Source organism: Rhinoraja longicauda, chromosome 11, assembly GCF_053455715.1.
Source record: "Rhinoraja longicauda isolate Sanriku21f chromosome 11, sRhiLon1.1, whole genome shotgun sequence".
Taxonomy (NCBI): Eukaryota; Metazoa; Chordata; class Chondrichthyes; order Rajiformes; family Arhynchobatidae; genus Rhinoraja; species Rhinoraja longicauda.
Window position 1 is genome coordinate 44504321 of NC_135963.1, and position 22007 is coordinate 44526327.

The window sequence follows — 22007 nt, forward strand, 5'->3', positions numbered from 1 at the left end:
AGTAAATCATGCTCACCGATCCAGTGCTGCACTAGTGGGCATGCTGCGAGCAAATCCTCGAACACCAGTTTGTTGGAAGTATGGAATAATGAAGATGTTTGCAGCAATCACAGCCACAGAGTCAGATGGGTTTACGAAGAATCCATGTTTTCCAAGGATCATATTCCGATCCTAAAGAAATACAAGTATATTTTCATTTATGTGATCATATAATTTAAAAGACTGCTTAGAAATCGAAGTACAATTCATTTGTGCTCATCTTTGAGAAATTAATTGCATACTGCACATAATTTGGAGAATTCTTCTCCCCGCAGTGTTTGCGCATATTTTATTGTGAAATGCCACCCATCAAAAAAATGTTGGTCCAGGCACTTAAGAGAGTTACAGAAAAAATAGCATGGAAATAAGCCCTTTAGCCCAGAGTCCACACTGACCATCAATCACTCATTTTTTATGAATCCCATGTTAATCCCGTTTTATTCTCCCCACATCCTCCTAAACTGTTCCAATCTCATCTACACACCAAGGGCTATTTACAGACCAATTAACCTATCAACCAGCATATTTTTGGGATGTTGGAGAAACTGAAGGACCTGGAGGAATCCCAAGTATTCACAGGGAAAATGAACAAATCACATACACACAGCACCCAAGGTGAGGATCAAAGTACAGATTGCTGACACTATCTGGCAACTGTATAATTGGCTGTGCCACCATGCCACCCATTACTTAGTATCATTTTGTGCATTGGTTTTACATAATTATGAGTGCACAGTGTATTTATTTGATTAAAAGCAGAAATTGGATTAAAGATGAATTACCTATGTTAGTATATAGTTGAACAATGGACATATCATGCTGAAAGTAGTATAACCTGTGTGATTTAAAGGGACACCGCTGAATCGTTTTTTTATATAACGAATAAAGCAATCACTGTCAACTGAGCTATATCTATATACTAAAACCCTTGTTTGTTTGTTTGTTTCTGAACTACAGCCAAAAGGGTACACGATAGCGCAACAATTTTAGGCACACCTTACTCATCGTTTTCCCTTTGGTGCCAAAGGAAGTAGTTGCATTGAAATCGGTGTTATATTTTTTAAGTTATTCACATTTTAAAGTTTAAATCTATTGATGGAGAGAGGGGGGAGGGTGGATAAGACAGGTTGATGGGGGGTGGAGTGGGGGGGGGGAGAGAGGGAAGGGAAGAGATGGGGGAGGGAAGAGATGGGGGAGGGGGAGGGAAGAGAGGGGAGAGGGAGGGAAGAGAGGGGGTGGGGGAGGGAAGAGAGGGGGAAGGGAAGAGAGGGGAGGGGAAGAGAGGGGGAGGGGAAGAGAGGAGGGAGGGGAAGAGAGGAGGGAGGGGAAGAGAGGGGGAGGGGAAGAGAGGGGAGGGGAAGAGAGGGGGGAGGGGAAGAGAGGGGGGAGGGGAAGAGAGGGGGGAGGGGAAGAGAGGGGGGGGGAAGAGAGGGGGGAGGGGAAGAGAGGGGGGAGGGGAAGAGAGGGGGGAGGGGAAGAGAGGGGGGAGGGGAAGAGAGGGGGGAGGGGAAGGGGAAGAGAGGGGGAGGGGAAGAGAGGGGGAGGGGAAGAGAGGGGGAGGGGAAGAGAGGGGGAGGGGAAGAGAGGGGGAGGGGAAGAGAGGGGGAGGGGAAGAGAGGGGGAGGGGAAGAGAGGGGGAGGGGAAGAGAGGGGGAGGGGAAGAGAGGGGGAGGGGAAGAGAGGGGGAGGGGAAGAGAGGGGGAGGGGAAGAGAGGGGGGAGGGGAAGAGAGGGGGGAGGGGAAGAGAGGGGGGAGGGGAAGAGAGGGGGAGGGGAAGAGAGGGGGAGGGGAAGAGAGGGGGAGGGGAAGAGAGGGGGAGGGGAAGAGAGGGGGAGGGGAAGAGAGGGGGAGGGGAAGAGAGGGGGAGGGGAAGAGAGGGGGAGGGGAAGAGAGGGGGAGGGGAAGAGAGGGGGAGGGGAAGAGAGGGGGAGGGGAAGAGAGGGGGAGGGGAAGAGAGGGGGAGGGGAAGAGAGGGGGAGGGGAAGAGAGGGGGAGGGGAAGAGAGGGGGAGGGGAAGAGAGGGGAGGGAAGAGAGGGGGAGGGGAAGAGAGGGGGAGGGGAAGAGAGGGGGGAGGGGAAGAGAGGGGGAGGGGAAGAGAGGGGGAGGGGAAGAGAGGGGGAGGGGGAAGAGAGGGGGGAGGGGAAGAGAGGGGGGGAGGGGAAGAGAGGGGGGGAGGGGAAGAGAGGGGAGGGGAAGAGAGGGGAGGGGAAGAGGAAGGAGGGGAAGAGGAAGATGGGGAAGAGGAAGATGGGGAGGGGAAGAGGAAGAGGGGGGAGAGGAGAGAAGAGAAGGAGGAAGAGAGGGGGAAGAGAGGGGGAAGAGAGGGGGGGAAGAGGGGGGGGAAGAGGGGGGGAAGAGGGGGGGGAAGAGGGGGGGGAAGAGGGGGGGGAAGAGGGGGGGGAAGAGGGGGGGGGAAGAGGGGGGGGGAGGGGGGGGAAGAAGGGGGGGGGAAGAAGGGGGGGGAAGAGGGGGGGGGAAGAGGGGGGGGAGAAGAGAGAGTATTGCACATTTCCACCTGCAATGACATAAACTGGAGCTCAAAGAACCGCACAACCATCATCACGAAACAGTTTCAAAAGAATGAGAGTACATTATTTTACCACCTTCCTAACAGTGGAAGACCTAACAAATTAGTTTCAGAGATACCTGGACTCTGCTCATCTGCCTTACAAAGAGTGTGCTACGATTGATAGTAAGAATTATTTTCCAAGTATTTAAATGCTGAGATTTTCATTCATTGAACACTTTGGTGCTGATGCGACCGGCAGCTCTTCATTATTACAGGCTTTGTGGTAAGTGTAACAGGCCACTCACAGAGGGCTTTGCACCCTGGAGGTGAAGGCAGGACTATATGCAAACAGCTTCTAGGAAGCAGAGATTCAAGCCATCTCTCTCAATTTACTGTTCAACTAAAGAGAGTTCCCCCAAACATTCTCTAATCCCAGAGGAAATTATTTCATCCGTTTTCATTTCAGCGAGAACAAAGTTGCCTTTTCAGCACTGGGCCAAAAAGAGGTGTCAGCATAAAGTGGCCTCTAGGATGCACATTGCTGGCTTCCCAGAGATGCAAGAGTCTTTTGTCTATGCTTAGAAGTTGTAAGGGCTCCCTTTAATAATCCAGATTTAATCATCATCAGAAAGAGCTTCACTTCCTCAACATAAAGGTTGATGTCAATGAAGAAAATAATTTCTTGAGAGTCATTGTCAAATTTCCTGGAGGCACTCGTGACTTCTTCATCTACAATACCAGACATTTTCAGTCAGCAACACTGTCTTAAAGGATGCATGTAGTGGACTAACAGCATATGTTACTTTCCAAGATCGCCACACTATTTTGGACTCCAGCCAAGGGCAGATGCAATGACAGTCATGCAAATACCCAAATCAAATACCCAAAACTCCACTGATTCTATTGCCTTCGTCAGCTGGAACACATCACAACATATGCTAACAAGATAGACTCAGAGTAAGACTCAAGAGTAAAGAGAGTCAAGAGTGTTTTATTGTCATATGTCCCAGATAGAACAATGAAATTCTTACTTGCAGCAGCACAGAATTCACCACATGCACAGGGTTTTGGACCCAACATGTCAGTGATGCCTATTGTACCCATCTACACTAGTGCCATTTACCTGCATTTGATCTGTAGCTTTCTATGTCTGGATGCTTCTCGAATGGCTTCTAGAAGTATCTGCCGCCACCACATCCTCAGGCAGCACATTCCATTTCTGAGAAAAACCTGTGTGTGATAATATTCTCCCAAGATCCCCTTTAAACCATAAACCTCTCACCCTTTTGTCTTTGGCACCCAGCCATGGGAAAAAGATTGTTATTATCTATCCTATGTAACCCCCTCATTATTTTGGAAAACCTCTGATAAGTCACCCCTCAGCCTCCTCACTCCAGCTTTCTCCTTAAAGTAGTAACCCTCAAATCCAGGCAACAATCTTGTGAATCTCCTTTGCACCCTTTCCTGTGCAATTACATCTTTACAATATGGAAACTTCAATACTGTGCCCCATGCTGCACAATCTAGCTAACAAAAATACAATAGCCGCATACAGACTTTGAGACCGACGGACATGAGGCACAGACTGAAGAACTGTGGATTATAGATGAACTGTGTTGATGTTAAGGATCGTAATGTAGAATGGGTAATTGGGCATGATGATTTAGCAGGTTCCTGTATCACTTCCTATGTAAGAAAAAGTTAAAAATGGTGCCTCCCATCTATTATCTGCTGAGAGACAAGGCAGTCAATGTTTAAATTGGGATTTTAAAATCATATTTCATCATATCCTACATCGCCTGCACTGAATCTAACAGATCAAATCCCAACTTCCTGATAACAAAGTTTAAATGGCTTGGTCCATCCTAATGATTGGTCCTCTTGCTGAAATGATTATGAGCTCTGCATGAAAAATCAAATTTTCCCATAGATCAGTTCCACTGTGCAAGTCTAAACATCGGTCAAGATATTAAATATTTGGACTGGTGCTTAGTATCAATTGTAAATAGTGAACATGATAACCAATGCAACTAAGAGTAACGCACACAGCAACACTTTGATCAGATTGACCGATAAAGACTTCCATTTCAAACCAACGAAATCCACAATCATTCAGTGAGAAATCCCTCACATGACTCATTACGTTCATTCAAGCGACTGATCATTTGTGTGCGTGCAATTCGGCTGAACCAAACATCACTGGTAGAAGAATCACAATTAATTCTGGTTAGAACAGATGGACCCAATCAATGTAGTATTCTGCTGTCCCTCACTTGCTCCCTCACTTATTGCTATCATTTTCAATCACCAACATAATTAGACATTCCTAGAAAATTGGCATTTTGACTAACAGGTTATGAGCTAAATTGAATGTCCTCTACCTGTGCACTAGGTGAGAGCACAGGGAATTGAATCAACACATGTGCAAATTTACTGCTGGCACCCCAGACTATATTACCATTGTTTCATTCTCCAGACTCAAAGGTGAGCTGGATGAGCAATTTGCACACTGCACAATCTGAGAACTCTGCTTACACCAAAGTGGCTGGGTAAAGGGGAGGGATCAAGGGTCCATGAGGCCATGATTGAAGATGAGGAGAATGATGTGGGGTAAAACTTGTCACTACTTTTGAAAATGAAAGGGGTTCTTTAAGCCATATCTGTGCTCTGTAGAAATGTAATATGCTCCAGCGATATATCTCATGCATAATATCACAAGATATTCATGCAGGAAAACGGTCTACTTGAATGTAGTTTCTCTCAGTTACCGTTACTGCAAATGGTTCTTCGGTCAATTGGGGGGTTGGCCTTGTTTCATGAATACGTGTACGTATAGGTTACAGGGAATGTCTCTGAGCTGAAATACTGACAGAAAGACAAATGTCTTTTCTTACACCATCGCCATCAAATGCAGCTCCAAAATCATAGTCTCCTGTTTCCATGGTCTCCACTAGGTCAGCAGCATATGTTAAGTTTGGATCAGGATGGTGACCACCAAAGTCTTCAAGAGGTGTGCAGTTCACTGCTGAATTTGCTGGTGACCCCAGTTCTTCACACAAAATCTTCTTAACGTAAGGACCCATCACTAATTAAAAGAATAAAATGAATGTAACATACAAAAATATCCTGATGACAGTGGAATACTTTAAATCCTAAACTTAATAAATTGGACATCATGCAAAATACCACCAAAATCATAATGCCAATATTTCAAAATCTGAAATAAAATAAAAGATGCTGGAACTACTCAGCAAATCAGGCAGCCTCTGTGGAAAGGGAAACAGAATTAACTGCATGTTCAATGATTAGTGTAGATAGTAAAAGTGTAGATAGTAAAAATGTGGACAGGGATGTGGTGGGCCACAGGGGTTGTGTTTGTACCGTACATCTAAGACACAATAACTTTGACTCATCATCAGAAATGAAAAAGGTTAGAGATAAAATAAGTTTGATGGTTACGAGGAAAGGAAAGAAATAAGGAAGACCTGTGATGATCTGAAACAGACCGTCCCCTTGTTCGCTCTCCATCTTAAAAACTATTTTACCTCCATCTTTTCCCAGTTCTGATTACATGTTATCGACAAAGCTTCAATTGTTTTTCTCTTTCCACAGGCATAAAGAAAGATGTCAAGACTAAATTAAATTTAAACCCAAAAATTTACAATTTACCACCAACAGTTTCTTATTGAATATTTTCTTTTGAACGTGAGGCACTGCTAACATGATCTGTCAGATTTATTTTCTTTTCCCAAATATCAAACCATGTCTTCCAAAAGAGTTGCATTGTTGCCAACCATTTGTTCCATAAAATATATTTTTCAGCATGATAAACCTTTCCTATGTTATATCTCTGACAACTGGTTCACTGCAACTCCCAAATGGGGAGGGAGGATAACTGTATGTCTTCATTGCGGCTATATAAATAAACTTGAGATTCCAGATTTTTAAGAACTTTTTTTAAAAACCTTTGAAAAAGTTTCAGTAAAAATTCATTTGTAGTTTGAAGGATGTATTTGTACTGGATAGACTACAGAGAATATCCACCAGGATGTTGCCTGGGATGGAATGTTTCAGTTATGGGAAGATATTGGACAGGCTGGATTTGTTACCTTTGGCGCAGGGGAGGCTGCAGGGTGAACCTAATAGAAGTGTACAAAATTATGAAGCATTGATAGGGTAGATAGTAAAAAGCTTCTCTCAATGGCAGAGGTGTCCAATATGAACAGGCATAGGTCTAAAGCGAAGAGTAAGAAGTTCAAGTGTGTTCAGAGGAAGAATATTTTTACCCAGATGGTAGTTGCAGTCCAGGACAGACTGCTTGATAAGTTGGTGGAGGCAGGTACTCTCACAACATTTTAGCAGCACCTGGACGAGCACTTGAAATACCAAGGCATAGTTGATACCAAGGCCAGCTGCTGGTTAGTGGGATTAGTATAGACAGGGCCTGATGATCAGTGTGGACACGATGGCTAAAGGGGCAATAGTTTCGCTGTATGCTCTACCCATTCCTGACTTTACTTTCTCTCAAATCCAGATCAAATTGGGGATATGGTATTACAAACATGAAATGTTCTCTGTGAATCTTGAGCAGAGAATGTTTGCAGATTATTTACAAAATGCCAACCTTAGTTGGAGTACTCCAAGTTAGCTAATTCAAATATCATGCATACAACCTCTGATAATTATGGAGAGCAAGTGACTCTAAAAACAGCTAAAGAAACCAGAAAGACGATAAATGCAGAGATTCTGTCAAAGCTCAAGTCAGGATTTCATTGATATTTTATGGCCAATTCATTCAGCAACAAAACAAAAAGCTGTAAGGAGAGTACAACATTGTAGAGTGTGTTTGGAAATTTAGCATGGAAACAGGCCCTTAAGCTTACCAGGTCCATGCTGACCATTGATCATCCATTAACACTAGTTCTATGTCGTCCCACTTTCTCATCTACTCCCTACACATTTGGAACATTTTATTATAGAAGCCAATTAACCTACTAACTCACACGTCTTTGGAATGCTTGAGGAAATCGGAGCACATGGAGGAAACCCCGCAGTCACAGGGAGAATGTGCAAACACAGAAAGCATCGAAAGTCTGGATTGAACCTGGGTCTCTGACCCGCGAGGCACCACCTTTACCAGCTGCGCCACCATGACTTGTGTCAGTCAAGGAGAGGTAGAGAAGTAGGCAATTGGTAAAGGAGATTTGGAAGTTAGAACTGGGTGATAAAGGTCCAGAATCACAACAGGACTGCAATGAATATTGCTGTACAGGTAAGGATAGCAATCAGACTTGTGTGGGAGAGGGAGGTGGGGGAAGGTGGCAAAGATTTTAACAAAGCTGCATTGAAAGTATACAAGACACCATATAGGCTCAGAATTTCTGGTTATTCATTATTGCCGAACAAAACAAGTGTTATGTTCCACGCCAATGAAACCTGGAGCCTTACCCCATTTGAAGAACAACAATATCTAATTTTGCCAATCACAGAGTTCTCTACCTGCAATCTGAGACAACCAGCAACAATTTTTTTTTAAGTCCTTTAAGAATTTCAATTTTTATTCCTTTGAGCTTTGGCAAAGTAGGAATGCTTCCATGGGATAATAAAAAATTACAGATCTTCTACTGTCTACCATATTCCCCTCCCCCCCTCCAAATTATGCTAGGTCCAGTCACCTAAAATTGTCATCCAGGTTCATTTTTATATTCATTTTCAGAAGTTGCATTGATAGCAAAGCCAACATTGTGTGTACAGCATTTTGTTGGTACACACAACCACAAAGCCCAAATGAGCAGACTACTTTGTCATGGACAGTGTTGAGTTTTTTGAGAGTTATCGGTATTACACCCAACCAGGGCAATATTTCAACATAAAACAGCCAAATTGGGAATTAATAATGGGAAGGGCAAACTTAGTCAATAATTCCATCTTGAGGAAGATTCCACATGTGAAGGGATCAATGGCATACATAAGAACAACAAGCATCTTTGCTAATAATTTGGATTATATCACAAATAACATGATATCTTATGCAAAGCATTATTTATTAAATATATTTTTTACTTCATCTTTTTGAATAATCTTCCATGATGTTTTTGCAGATGAAGAGTATCTAGAGTTAATGGCGGTATTTTGCAGGTTTCTTAAAAAAGTTAGAAGCATTCATAAACATACCAGCTCCATTAGGTTGGGGGACTAAGACCCATAATTTATTTATTTGCCTCTGTACTCCACAATTTGAGATTTGTAATAGAAAAAAATCACATGTGGTTAAAGTGCTCATTGCTAGATTTTAATAAAGGCCATTTTTATACATTTTGGTTTTACCATGTAGAAATTACACCGTTGTTTATACATAGTCCCCCCATTTCAGGGCACCATAATGTTTGGGACACAGCAATGTCGTAAATGAAAGTAGTCACGTTTAGTATTTTGTTGCATATCCTTTGCATGCAATGACTGCTTGAAGTCTGCGATTCATGGACATCACCAGTTGCTGGGTGTCTTCTCTGGTGATGCTCTGCCATCTCTGGTATTGCAGCCATCTTTAGCTTATGCTTGTTTTGGGGGCTAGTCCCCTTCAGTTTTTTCTTTAGCATATAAAAGGCATGCTCAGTTGGGTTCAAATCGGGTGATTGACTTGGCCACTCAAGAATTTACCATTTTTTAGCTTTGAAAAAGTCCTTTGTTGCTTTAGCATCAACGTTTGAAATCATTGTCTTGCTGTAGAATGAACCGCCAGCCAATGAGTTTTGAGGCATTTGTTTGAACTTGAGCAGACAGGATGTGTCTATACACTTCAGAATTCATTATGCTACTACCATCAGCAGTTGTATCATCATTGAAGATAAGTGAGCCAGTACCTTCAGCAGCCACATGGCCAGGCCATAACACCCCCACCACCGTGTTTCACAGATGAGGTGGTATGCTTTGGATCTTGGGCAGTTCCTTCTCCCCTCCATACTTTGCTCTTGCCATCACTCTGATATAAGCTAATCTTTGTTACATTTGCCCACAAGACCTTTTTCCAGAACTGTGGTTGCTCTTTTAAGTATTTGGCAAACTGTAACCTGGCCATCCTATTTTTGTGGCTAACCAGTGGTTTGCATCTTGCAGTGTAGCCTCTGTATTTCTGTTCATGAAGTCTTCTGCGGACAGTGGTCATTGACAAATCCATACCTGACTCCTGAAGAGTGTTTCTGATCTGTCGGACAAGTGTTTGGGGATTTTTTCTTTATTATAGAGAATTTTTCTGTCATCAGCTGTGGAGGTCATCCTTGGCCTGCCAGTCCCTTTGTGATTAGTAAGCTCACCAGTGCTCTCTTTCTTCTTAATGATGTTCCGAACAGTTGCTTTTGGTAAGCCTAAGGTTTAGCTGATGTCTCAAACAGGTTTATTCTTGTTTCCCTGTCTCAGAAGTAGGACGTCGAAGGTGGTTATCTCTGGACTGCTACCGGTACCTCGTGCTGGTGAGGCCAGGAACAGAGAGATAAAGGGTATGAATATATGGCTGAGGGGCTGGTGCAGAGAGCAGGGATTTAGATTTCTGGACCACTGGGATCTCTTCTGGGCTAGGGGTGACTTGTACAAAAGGGACGGGTTACATCTTAACAGCAGGGGGACAAACATTCTGGCAGGCAGGTTTGCTAGTGCGACACCTGTGGCTTTAAACTAAGTAGTGGGGGGGAGGGGTTGACAAATTGTGAATATGAAGATGAGGTAAAAAAAGGGAATACAGGAGATATTGCAAAAGACTCTCGGAAGAAGGGGAACAGAAGTTCTAGAGGGGAAAAGAAATTAAGGGCAGGGCCAATTGTGACCGATGTGAGAGGGGAGGTAAATACAGAAGTTAAAGTGTTGTACTTAAATGCGCGTAGTATAAAAAATAAAGTGGATGAGCTTGAGGCTCAGTTAGTCATGGGCAATTATGATGTTGTAGGGATCACTGAGACATGGCTACAAGAGGACCAGGGCTGGGAACTGAATATTCAGGGGTACACAACGTATAGAAAAGACAGACAGGAGGGCAGAGGGGGTGGGGTTGCTCTGATGGTAAGGAATGATATTCAATCCCTTGCAAGGGGTGACATAGAATCAGGAGATGTTGAATCAGTATGGATAGAAATGAGAAATTGTAAGGGTAAAAAGACCTAATGGGAGTTATCTATAGGCCCCCAAACAGTAGCCTCGACATAGGGTGCAAGTTGAATCAGGAGATAAAATTGGCGAGTCAAAAACGTAATGCTACGGTGGTTATGGGAGATTTCAACATGCAGGTAGACAGGGAAAATCAGGTTGGAAATGGACCCCAGGAAAGAGAGTTTGTAGAGTGCCTTCGAGATGGATTCTTAGAACAGCTTGTACTGGAGCCTACCAGGGAGAAGGCAATTCTGGATTTAGTGTTGTGTAATGATCCTGATCTGATAAGGGGACTAGAGGTAAAAGAGCCATTAGGAGGCAGTGATCACAACATGATAAGTTTTACTCTGCAAATGGAAAGGCAGAAGGGAAAATCGGAAGTGTCGGTATTACAGTATAGCAAAGGGGATTACAGAGGCATGAGGCGGGAGCTGGCCAAAATTGACTGGAAGGAGGCCCTAGCAGGGAAGACGGTAGAACAGCAATGGCAGGTATTCCTGGGAATAATGCAGAGGTTGCAGGATCAATTTATTCCAAAGAGGCGGAAAGACTAAGGGGAGTAAGAGACACCTGTGGCTGACAAGGGAAGTCAGGAACAGCATAAAAATTAAGGAGAGGAAGTATAACATAGCAAAGAAGAGTGGGAAGACAGAGGATTGGGACTCTTTTAAAGAGCAACAAAAGTTAACTAAAAAGGCAATACGGGGAGAAAAGATGAGGTACGAGGGTAAACTAGCCAATAATATAAAGGAGGATAGCAAAAAAATTTTAGGTACGTGAAGAGAAAAAAAATAGTCAAGGCAAATGTGGGTCCCTTGAAGACAGAAACAGGGGAATTTATTATGGGGAACAAAGAAATGGCAGACGAGTTAAACCGTTACTTTGGATCTGTCTTCACTGAGGAAGATACACACAATCTCCCAAATGTTCTAGGGGCCGGAGAACCTAGGGTGATGGAGGAACTGAAGGAAATCCACATTAGGCAGGAAATGGTTTTGGGTAGATTGATGGGACTGAAGGCTGATAAATCCCCAGGGCCTGATGGTCTGCATCCCAGGGTACTTAAGGAGGTGGCTCTAGAAATAGTGGAAGCATTGGAGATCATTTTTCAATGTTCTATAGATTCAGGATCAGTTCCTGTGGATTGGAGGATAGCAAATGTTATCCCACTTTTTAAGAAAGGAGGGAGAGAGAAAACGGGTAATTATAGACCAGTTAGTCTGACATCAGTGGTGGGGAAGATGCTGGAGTCAATTATAAAAGACGAAATTGCTGAGCATTTGGATAGCAGTAACGGGATCATTCCGAGTCAGCATGGATTTACGAAGGGGAAATCATGCTTGACAAATCTACTGGAATTTTTTGAGGATGTAACTAGGAAAATTGACAGGGAGAGTCAGTGGATGTGGTGTACCTCGACTTTCAGAAAGCCTTCGACAAGGTCCCACATAGGAGATTAGTGGGCAAAATTAGGGCACATGGTATTGGGGGTAGGGTACTGACATGGATAAAAAATTGGTTGACAGACAGAAAGCAAAGAGTGGGGATAAATGGGTCCCTTTCGGAATGGGAGGCAGTGACCAGTGGGGTACCGCAAGGTTCGGTGCTGGGACCCCAGCTATTTACGATATACATTAATGACTTAGACGAAGGGATTAAAAGTACCATTAGCAAATTTGCAGATGATACTAAGCTGGGGGGTAGTGTGAATTGTGAGGAAGATGCAATAAGGCTGCAGGGTGACTTGGACAGGTTGTGTGAGTGGGCGGATACATGGCAGATGCAGTTTAATGTAGATAAGTGTGAGGTTATTCACTTTGGAAGTAAGAATAGAATGGCAGATTATTATCTGAATGGTGTCAAGTTAGGAGGAGGGGGAGTTCAACGAGATCTGGGTGTCCTAGTGCATCAGTCAATGAAAGGAAGCATGCAGGTACAGCAGGCAGTGAAGAAAGCCAATGGAATGTTGGCCTTCGTAACAAGAGGAGTTGAGTATAGGAGCAAAGAGGTCCTTCTACAGTTGTACCGGGCCCTGGTGAGACCGCACCTGGAGTACTGTGTGCAGTTTTGGTCTCCGAATTTGAGGAAGGATATTCTTGCTATGGAGGGCGTGCAGCGTAGGTTCACTAGGTTAATTCCCGGAATGGCGGGACTGTCGTATGTTGAAAGGCTGGAGCGATTGGGCTTGTATACACTGGAATTTAGAAGGATGAGGGGGGATCTTATTGAAACATATAAGATAATTAGGGGATTGGACACATTAGAGGCAGGAAACATGTTCCCAATGTTGGGGGAGTCCAGAACAAGGGGCCACAGTTTAAGAATAAGGGGTAGGCCATTTAGAACGGAGATGAGGAAGAACTTTTTCAGTCAGAGAGTGGTGAAGGTGTGGAATTCTCTGCCTCAGAAGGCAGTGGAGGCCAGTTCGTTGGATGCTTTCAAGAGAGAGCTGGATAGAGCTCTTAAGGAGAGCGGAGTGAGGGGGTATGGGGAGAAGGCAGGAACGGGGTACTGATTGAGAGTGATCAGCCACGATCGCATTGAATGGCGGTGCTGGCTCGAAGGGCTGAATGGCCTACTCCTGCACCTATTGTCTATTGTCTATTGTCTATAATGGCTTCTTTGACTTTCATTGGCACAACTTTGGTCGTCAGTTGATAAACAGCAATAAAAGTTTCAAAGTGATGGAAGGACTGGAGGAAAGACTAGGTGCTGAGAGTTCTCTTTTACCTGCATTAAGGAGGCAATTAAACACACCTGAGCAATTATAAACGCCTGTGAAGCCATGTGTCCCAAACATTATGGTGTTCTGAAATGGGGAGACTATGTGTAAACACAGCTGTAATTTCAACATGGTGAAACCAAAATGTATAAAAATGGCATTTAATAAAATCTGACAATGGGCACTTTAACCACATGTGATTTTTTCTATTACAAATCTCAAATTGTGGAGGACAGAGGCAAATAAATAAACGATGGGTCTTTGTCCCAAACATTATGGAAGGCACTATATTTGGCATTCTTTATTATTGGTGGGTCCACTAAGGTTTGGATAGATTTAAGGATAGCATAGTATCAAGGCACCCATAAGTGGATGATGGATATAGTCTGAGCGGACGGTGGGCCGAGAGGCCTATTTCTGTTATTTATTGCTCTATGCTTGGCAGATGCAGTATAATGTAGATAAATGTGAAGTTATCCACTTTGGCGGCAAAAACAAGGAGGCAGATTATTATCTCAATGGTGTCAGGTTAGGTAAGGGGGAAGTGCAGCGAGACCTGGGTGTTCTTGTACACCAGACACTGAAAGTTGGCGTGCAGGTACAGCAGGCAGTGAAGAAAGCTAATGGCATGTTGGCCTTCATAACGAGAGGATTCCAGTGTAGGAGTAAAGAGGTTCTTCTGCAGTTGTATAGGGCCCTGGTAAGACCACATCTGGAGTGTTGTGTACAGTTTTGGTCTCCTAATTTGAGGAAGGAAATCCTTGTAATTGAGGCAGTGCAGCATAGGTTCACGAGATTGATCCCTGGGATGGCGGGACTATCATATGAGGAAAGATTGAAAAGACCAGGCTTGTATTCACTGGAGTTTAGAAGGATGAGAGGGGATCTTATAGAGACATATAAAATTAGAAAAGGACTGGACAAGCTAGATGCAGGAAAAATGTTTCCAATGTTGGGGGAGTCCAGCAGCAGGGGCCACAGTCTTAGAATAAAGGGGAGGCCATTTAAAACTGAGGTGAGAAGGAACTTTTTCACCCAGAGAGTTGTGAATTTGTGGAATTCTCTGCCACAGAGGGCAATGGAGGCCAAGTCACTGGATGAATTTAAGAGAGGGTTAGATAGAGCTCTCGGGGCTAGTGGAATCAGGGGATATGGGGAGAAGTTAGGCACAGTTTACTGATTGTGGATGATCAGCCATGATCACAATGAATGGCGGTGCTAGTTTGAAGGGTCGAATGGCCTCCTCCTGCACCTATTTTCTATGTTTCTAAGTTTCTATGCTAGAAAAATAGCGGCTCACTACTCCCAGCAGATTTGAAATCAATACTTACAGCTTTTAAAAACAAAAGATTAAAATTAATATTTTTTCCCTCCCAATTCTTTAGAAACATAGAAAAATAGGTGCAGGAGTAGGCCATTTGGCGCTTCGAGCCAGCACTGCCATTCAATATGATCATGGCTGATTATCTAAAATCAGTACCCCGTTCCTGCTTTTTCCCCATATCCATTTTCATTTAGCCCCAAGTTAAATCTACCTGTCTCTTAAAAGGAAAATAGCCAAGTCAAGTCTGAATGTGACACAGACATGTAAAACAACGGTTACATGTAAAATGGCCTTATAGAGGAGGGCTTTCAGCTCATTGTGTCTATACCTCAATTCCTTCTTTTGAAAGTTTGGATAGAAAATAGATTCTACAAAGTAATGATCATTCATGGGCTATTTATTTACAAAATGCTGGAGTAACTCAGCAAGTCAGGCAGCATCTCAGGAGAGAAGGAATGGGTGACGTTTCAAGTCGAGACCCTTCTTCAGACTGGGCTAATTGACAACAAAATTATAAGTTATTCGTCAAGTCTTCTGTTCCTTGAATTTCTTCATTATCATAATTATTAAGAAATAAATCTATTCCCACCTTCCAGCTATTGCTACATCACTCTGCACCACAGGGCTCTTCAACTACACATACGGACTTTTTTTAATGTGCTGAGGATGTCTGCTATTATCATCCTTTCAGTTGCCAATTCCACACTTTAACCATCCTCTAGGTATAGAAATGTTTCCTCACTTCCCTATGAATTGATAACAGTAGTTCAAAATCTTAAAGTTAAAGAGGTACTAGCTTTGCAAACGGTTATTTCATCAGACATTGATTTATCTCCATAGAATTCAATTATGCAAATCACAATAAAATAGAGTAATTTAAGTGAACCCTATTTGCCAAGCATATTTTTTATGAACAAGATTCATTTTTGCTAATTAAATTTTATACCAAGAATCTTCAGCAAGAATATAAAACATGTTCTAACATTAATATAATAATAACTAGTTCTTTCGCAGTAGTTCATACCTCCATGCATGGCATCTAATCTTATCTTCAAGTGCTCTGAACCAGAAAGTAACTCCTTCAAAGCGTTAAAATCGAAGATGTTTCGTAGCATGTTCCCATAAGCCTCCACCGAATCCACAATTTCCACTAGAAGATAATCACATTTATAGGTGCTGCTCTGGTATTTATTATTATTTGAGATAATAACATGATAGAAAAGACTAGTTGTTACAAAAGGTTGGTGTTAATAGGGAAAATAAAGGAATCTGTGTTCTACTTCAAATGAAAATATTAAAGGTGATAAATCAATAAATCAAAGAACAGATGGAATATCTGGGGAGAAGTTCAAGTTGATTTGTTGCTTCATATCATTATGAGGAGTAAAAGAGCTTCATCTTTGGAATGAAATGAAAAGTGTACATTTTTTTCCATGTGTAAAAAAAACCCTATTATGTCCATAAAACGCACTTCTTTGATGGATCAGTAGATTGAACCTTCTGCCTCAAAAGGTACCTCGATTTCTTATTTTGAAAGTTTGGTTAGAAAATAGATTCTACAAAATTCATGGACCAATTAACAACAAAATTATAGTTTAAATGGCAAGTCTTCTGTTCCTTGAACTTCTTCATTATCACAATTATAAATAATACTGGCTTTTGAATAATTAAATGGTAATGGCATCACTCCATGCAATAGCCGGACAACATGAACACTCTTATCTTGCACTTGATTAACTTGTCACAACTGGAGTACTGGATAGTAGCCTTATGCCTTATTGAGTTAAAATGAAAAAGGAAAAAAAAATCTAATGGAATTATTCTTCTAAACTATTATTCAAGGACTCTGGCTGGAAGAAACTCTGAATATATTATCAGATGACAGAAGAATCAGCTTGCTTTTAATGAATTCTGGGATATTTTTGAGGATCAGGACTTGGAGGAGTACACATCAACTGTACTTTGCTACATCCAAAACTGTGTTGACAATGTCACCGTCGACAAACGCATCCGGTTGTATCCCAATCAGAAACCCTGGATGACAAAGGATGTCAGGTCTCTCCTCAAGGACCGTAACACCGCCTTCAGGTCTAGTGATAGAGCTCTATACAGTGCTGCTAGAACCAACCTGAAGAGAGGCATCAAGGATGCCAAAGCGTCCTACAAGAGGAAGATTGAGGACCACTTTACCAACAATGACCCACGGCGGGTATGACAAGGCATCCAGCACATCACCAACTACAAGACCAGCAACCGCACGACTGCCGACGGCGACGCCTCGCTGGCAGAGGAACTTAACTGTTTCTTTGCTCGTTTCGAGGTGAAAGCTACAGTGGCAGACATAACACCCTCTCCAGCACCTGACAGCAACACCTTCACTGTGCAGGAGTATGATGTTAAGCGCGTGCTCAGAGCAGTGAATCCCAGGAAAGCTGCAGGCCCCGATGGTGTGACGGGCAGAGTGCTGAGGGAATGTGCAGACCAATTATCTGAGGTCTTCACAAAAATCTTCAACCTGTCCCTTTTAAAATCCACCATCCCTCCCTGCCTGAAGTCCGCCACAATCATCCCACTGCCGAAAAAGTCTGTCATCAGCGGCCTTAACGACTACCGTCCGGTAGCACTCAAGCGGTAGTGCTTCGAGAGACTGGTCCTGCAGCACATCAAAGCCAGCCTCCCACCCACCTTCGACCCACACCAGTTTGCCTACAGAGCAAATAGGTCTACAGGGGATGCCATCGACACTGCTCTTCACACTGCACTGACCCACCTTGAACACCAGGGGAGCTATGTGAGGATGCTCTTCCTCGACTTCAGCTCTGCCTTTAACACGGTCATCCCGAGCAGACTGGTCACCAAACTTTCCGACCTTGGATTTTCCCAAACCATCTGCCAATGGATCAAGGACTTCCTGACCAACCGCCCCCAGACCGTCAAAATAGGCCCTCACCTCTCCTCCACCATTACACTGAGCACCGGCTCACCACAGGGCTGTGTGTTGAGCCCCATCCTTTACTCCCTCTACACTCACGACTGCGCCCCCACCCATCCCACCAACACCATCATCAAGTTCGCGGATGACACGACTGTGGTTGGACTCATCTCAGGAGGAGATGAGACAGCCTATAGGGATGAAATCCAAAGGCTGGCAGCATGGTGTTCAGTGAACAATCTGGTCCTGAACTCCTCCAAAACAAAGGAACTTATAATTGACTTTAGAAAAACCAGTGTAGAATACGACCCACTCTACATCAATGGGGTCTGTGTGGAAAGGGTACCCGCTTTCAGGTTCCTGGGTACGCACATCGCAGAGGATCTTACCTGGTCTACCAACACCATCACCACAGTAAAGAAGGCACAGCAGAGACTCCACTTCCTGAGGATCCTCAGGAAAACCAACCTGCAGGAGAAGCTCATGTTGTCCTTCTGTCGCTGCTCCATCGAGAGTGTGCTGGCATACTGTATAACCACATGGTATGCCAGCTGCTCAGAAAAGGACAGGAAGGCCCTTCAGAGGGTCATCACGACGGCCCAGAAGATCATCGGCTGCTCACTGCCCTCCCTGGAGCACCTGTTCAGCCTACGCTGCCTCAGTAGAGCAGGCAAAATAATAAAAGATCCATCCCACCCCGGCCACCGTCTGTTTGTTCATCTGCCCTCTGGTCGACGTTTCAGGTCGATCAAATCCCGAACAAACAGACTTAAGAACAGTTTTTACCCCAGGGCCATACGAGAACTGAACACTACCTTTGCACTAGGCAACACCGTTAAAAAATCTTGTACTTAATATAATTGTATTTATGTATTTATTTGTTTTTGCATTTATTGCATATATGTTTGTACGCACCGTCAGGATTGGCTATTTTTTAATTTCGTTGTACTCGTTGCAATGACAATAAATGAATATTATTATTATTATTATTATTATTATTAACTGCCACGTCAAGTAAAGCTCGTGTTTAAAATATGGATTTGATACTGGTCAGGTATTTACTTTAGAATGAATAGCAGTTCCAGGAGAGAAGGAAAAGAAAATTGGGATGCTTCTCATCCAATACTGCATTCAGCTGATTTTCAGTTCTAAACGACATTTGTGCAAGGAACACAGACAAAATTATTACAGACCCACTGTTACATGATCTTATAGGCAATTAGGTATAGCATTATCATGCCCAGGGACAAGGCACTGAGCATTAATGAGGAGACAGCGATAGACTTAGTATACTTTTTTTTAAAAGTTTAGTTTTGGTCAATGGTTTTGAATAAGAGGAAGGAATAAGATACCTGAAAATGGTTTAAACTTGTTCTCCAAGTCGAATTGTTGTTTTCCAATTGTGCTTAAGTCAACTTTCAGATCAGGACAAATAGCATATTCTTCAATCGTTTTGCTGAGCTGAAAAATCTTCTCTGTGACAGCCTCAGGAGCTGGACCTGAAAGAGGCAAGATATACTCAAGATTCTGTGAAAGAGATAAATCAGCACAAACAGATAGTTATTCATTAAAGATACTACTTTCTTGCATAGAGTGGTGCCTTTTACTTCAAAAGATCCATTCGAAAGAAGCTTACAGGATTTTTCCCAGACCGTTTCCAGAATGTCAAATTGAAATTAAAATATCTGCTGTTTGTAGAAATGGATCCAGAATTTAAATGCAATTTGAAACCCTTTAGAAATTAAAATGTTTTCAAAGTTAATCTTCAAACTGCAAAGATTTTAGGAAGTGGGTCTGAGAAAGATTAATTTTATAAACTCTTTGATTCCTAAAGATTTTCAAATTGCATTTGAAATGGAAGACTACAAATTGTAGTGGGTTCTTGAGGCTAAACCAAGACTTGGTCAGGGCTGTTATTCATGATCACAACTTTGCAGCTATATGCTATCAGGCGCAGACAAAATTGAGATTGTCCATTATGCACTCAAGATTTTGAGAGGTGTTTTGGCATGTCATAACACATTATTAAATAGCTTTTTGGGCAACGTACAAAAGGGTTTCTATGGGTTATCTAACACAATCACAGCAAGATCTCATGTTTTTCATAAGAAAGAATGATAAATTCACAAGAATATAAATTGTCAGAAGCATAATTTGTCAGTCTTAAATGCACTATACTAAATTGAAATCATAATAGCCCAGACCAATTTTTGTTCTTGCCTCCTGAACCTAAGGCAACATGTTGTCCTCTGCTGTCTCAACCAAGATCAACCAACCTTCTCTTTGGGGATTAATCCTGCTAATTTCCATATTCGTTTAGGCTTTAACATTGAAGTCAAAGGAATGATAGCAGTTAATTAATGCCTGAAAGCAGCCAGCCATTTTCAGAACATCTTAGTTTTGGGTAGTCCAATCTGCCTCCAGGGCAAAAGAGACAGGTTTAAGATATGACAGAAAGCCAAAGCAGCAGCATCTCACAGGAGAATTACTTGAGAAAAATGCATTGGCACATTGCTACTCCAATTGACTGAACAAAACAAAATGAACATCTTCAGGGTCCTCCTTTCACCAAACCACTACTTTGTGTTGGTTGGAACATACAAATGCTCCTGTAGCCAGTTCAATCCATTATAAATGAGGCTACTACCGATCTCCAAACAATATTCCAAAGGTGGATCATGTATTTAGGAATTATCATCTACAGAGTGTAACTGTTTTGTTTCCCACTAAATGAAAGTAAAGAAAATTCAGGTCTCAATCTTTCTTTGGATTGTAGAAGTGTTACCATAATTAACGTCAACATACTTTAGTTACAGGAAAGAGGAGAAAATTGCAAATCAACGTCCCTTAACCTACTCTACGGAACCTATAAGCGAGAATAGGCTTGAATGTGGGAGTAATTCCTTTGCAGAACCACTGAAAGGTTACTGCATGCAAAGAGGCCATTTGGCCCAAGTCCATGTAGTTCTATGCAAGAGCATTACAGCTGGTCCACTACTATGTTCTCATGCCATAACTCTGCAATTTTTTTCCTTAAAATATTTACCCGGTGTGCTTTTGAACACAACTGTATCTGCCTTATAGCAGTGATTTCGAACCCTTAAAAACATGTATAAATAAATTGCTTCACATATCGTATTTGTTTTTTCTACTAATCATCTTAATTTTATGTACCCTGCTTCTTAACCCTTACCCATGGAAGCAGTTTCTCTGTTAATTCTTCATAAATTTCAAATACCTCGACAAGACCCCATCAATTTTTCCAATATCACGGAGAGTAGTTCTATGAATTGATTGGGGAGACAAGATTAAAAATCACACATCTCTGCAATTATCCTCTGCATTTTAAGGCTGTCACATCTTTTTGATAGTACGGTGACAAGAATTGAACACAATTGCCCAATTGTGGCTAAATAAAGAATTCCATATAAAATCATAATGAAACCATTACTCCTATAGTGTACTCGTGACAGGGGTGGCACAGTGGCACAGCTGGTAGAGCTGCAGTCTCACAGCACCAGAAACCTGGATTCAATCCTGCCCTCAAGTGGCACCTGTGTGGAGTTTGCATGTTCTCCCTGTGATTGCATAGGTTTCCTCTGGGCGTTCCAATTTCTTCCAATATCCCAAAGACGTGTGGGTTTGTAGGTTAATTGGCCTCTGCAAATTGTCCCTAATATGGACTAGTATGAACAGGCGATTGAAAGTCAGTGTTGACTTAGTGGGCTGAAGTCTCTAAACTTCATGCTGTGTCTCTAAACTAAAATAATTATGCCTCCTTAAATTTTAACAATTTAGGATCGCACATGCATTTTATTTTAAAAACTGTTTTCTCAAATTGCCCTGTAATTTTCAATGTACGTGCACAACTCCATATCCTTCTTTTCTTGCACCCTTTTAGAACTGTGCCCTCTAATTTATATTGCTTATCTTTGTTACTCTTATTGAAATGTAACAATTCACATTTATCTGCTCATTTATTTATTCCAGCAGCCTGCCTATATCCTCTATCCACTGAAAGTAAGCCTACAGGTAGGTAGGTACAGTAGGCAGTGAAGAAAGCCAATGGCATGTTGGCCTTCACTGCGAGAGGATTTGAGTTTAGGAGCAAAGAGATCCTACTGCAGTTATACAGGGCCCTGGTGAGGCTGCACCTGGAATATTGTGTGCAATCTTGGTCTCCTAATTTCAGGAAGGACATTATTGCTATTGAGGGAGAGCAGCGTAGGTTCACCGGGTTAATTCCCGGGATGGCTGGACTGACGTATGATGAAAGAACGGGATGACTGGGCTTGTATTCGCTTGAATTTAGAAGGATGAGAGGGGATCTTATAGAAACAT

At 42.6% G+C, this 22007-nt stretch overlaps 1 protein-coding gene across 2 annotated transcripts in view; it reads right to left on the reverse strand.

Annotated features, from left to right (window-relative positions):
* The window catches only part of pgm1 (phosphoglucomutase 1), a 132425-nt gene that overhangs the window by 69101 nt on the left and 41317 nt on the right, over positions 1-22007 (reverse strand). For both annotated transcript variants that reach the window (XM_078407523.1, XM_078407521.1), the window contains exons 3-6: positions 19019-19165; positions 15759-15884; positions 5444-5634; positions 17-171 (exon numbers count right to left, since the gene is read on the reverse strand). In XM_078407523.1, coding sequence (XP_078263649.1) covers positions 17-171; positions 5444-5634; positions 15759-15884; positions 19019-19165 — 619 coding nt within the window. The remainder of the gene's footprint in view (positions 1-16; positions 172-5443; positions 5635-15758; positions 15885-19018; positions 19166-22007) is intronic.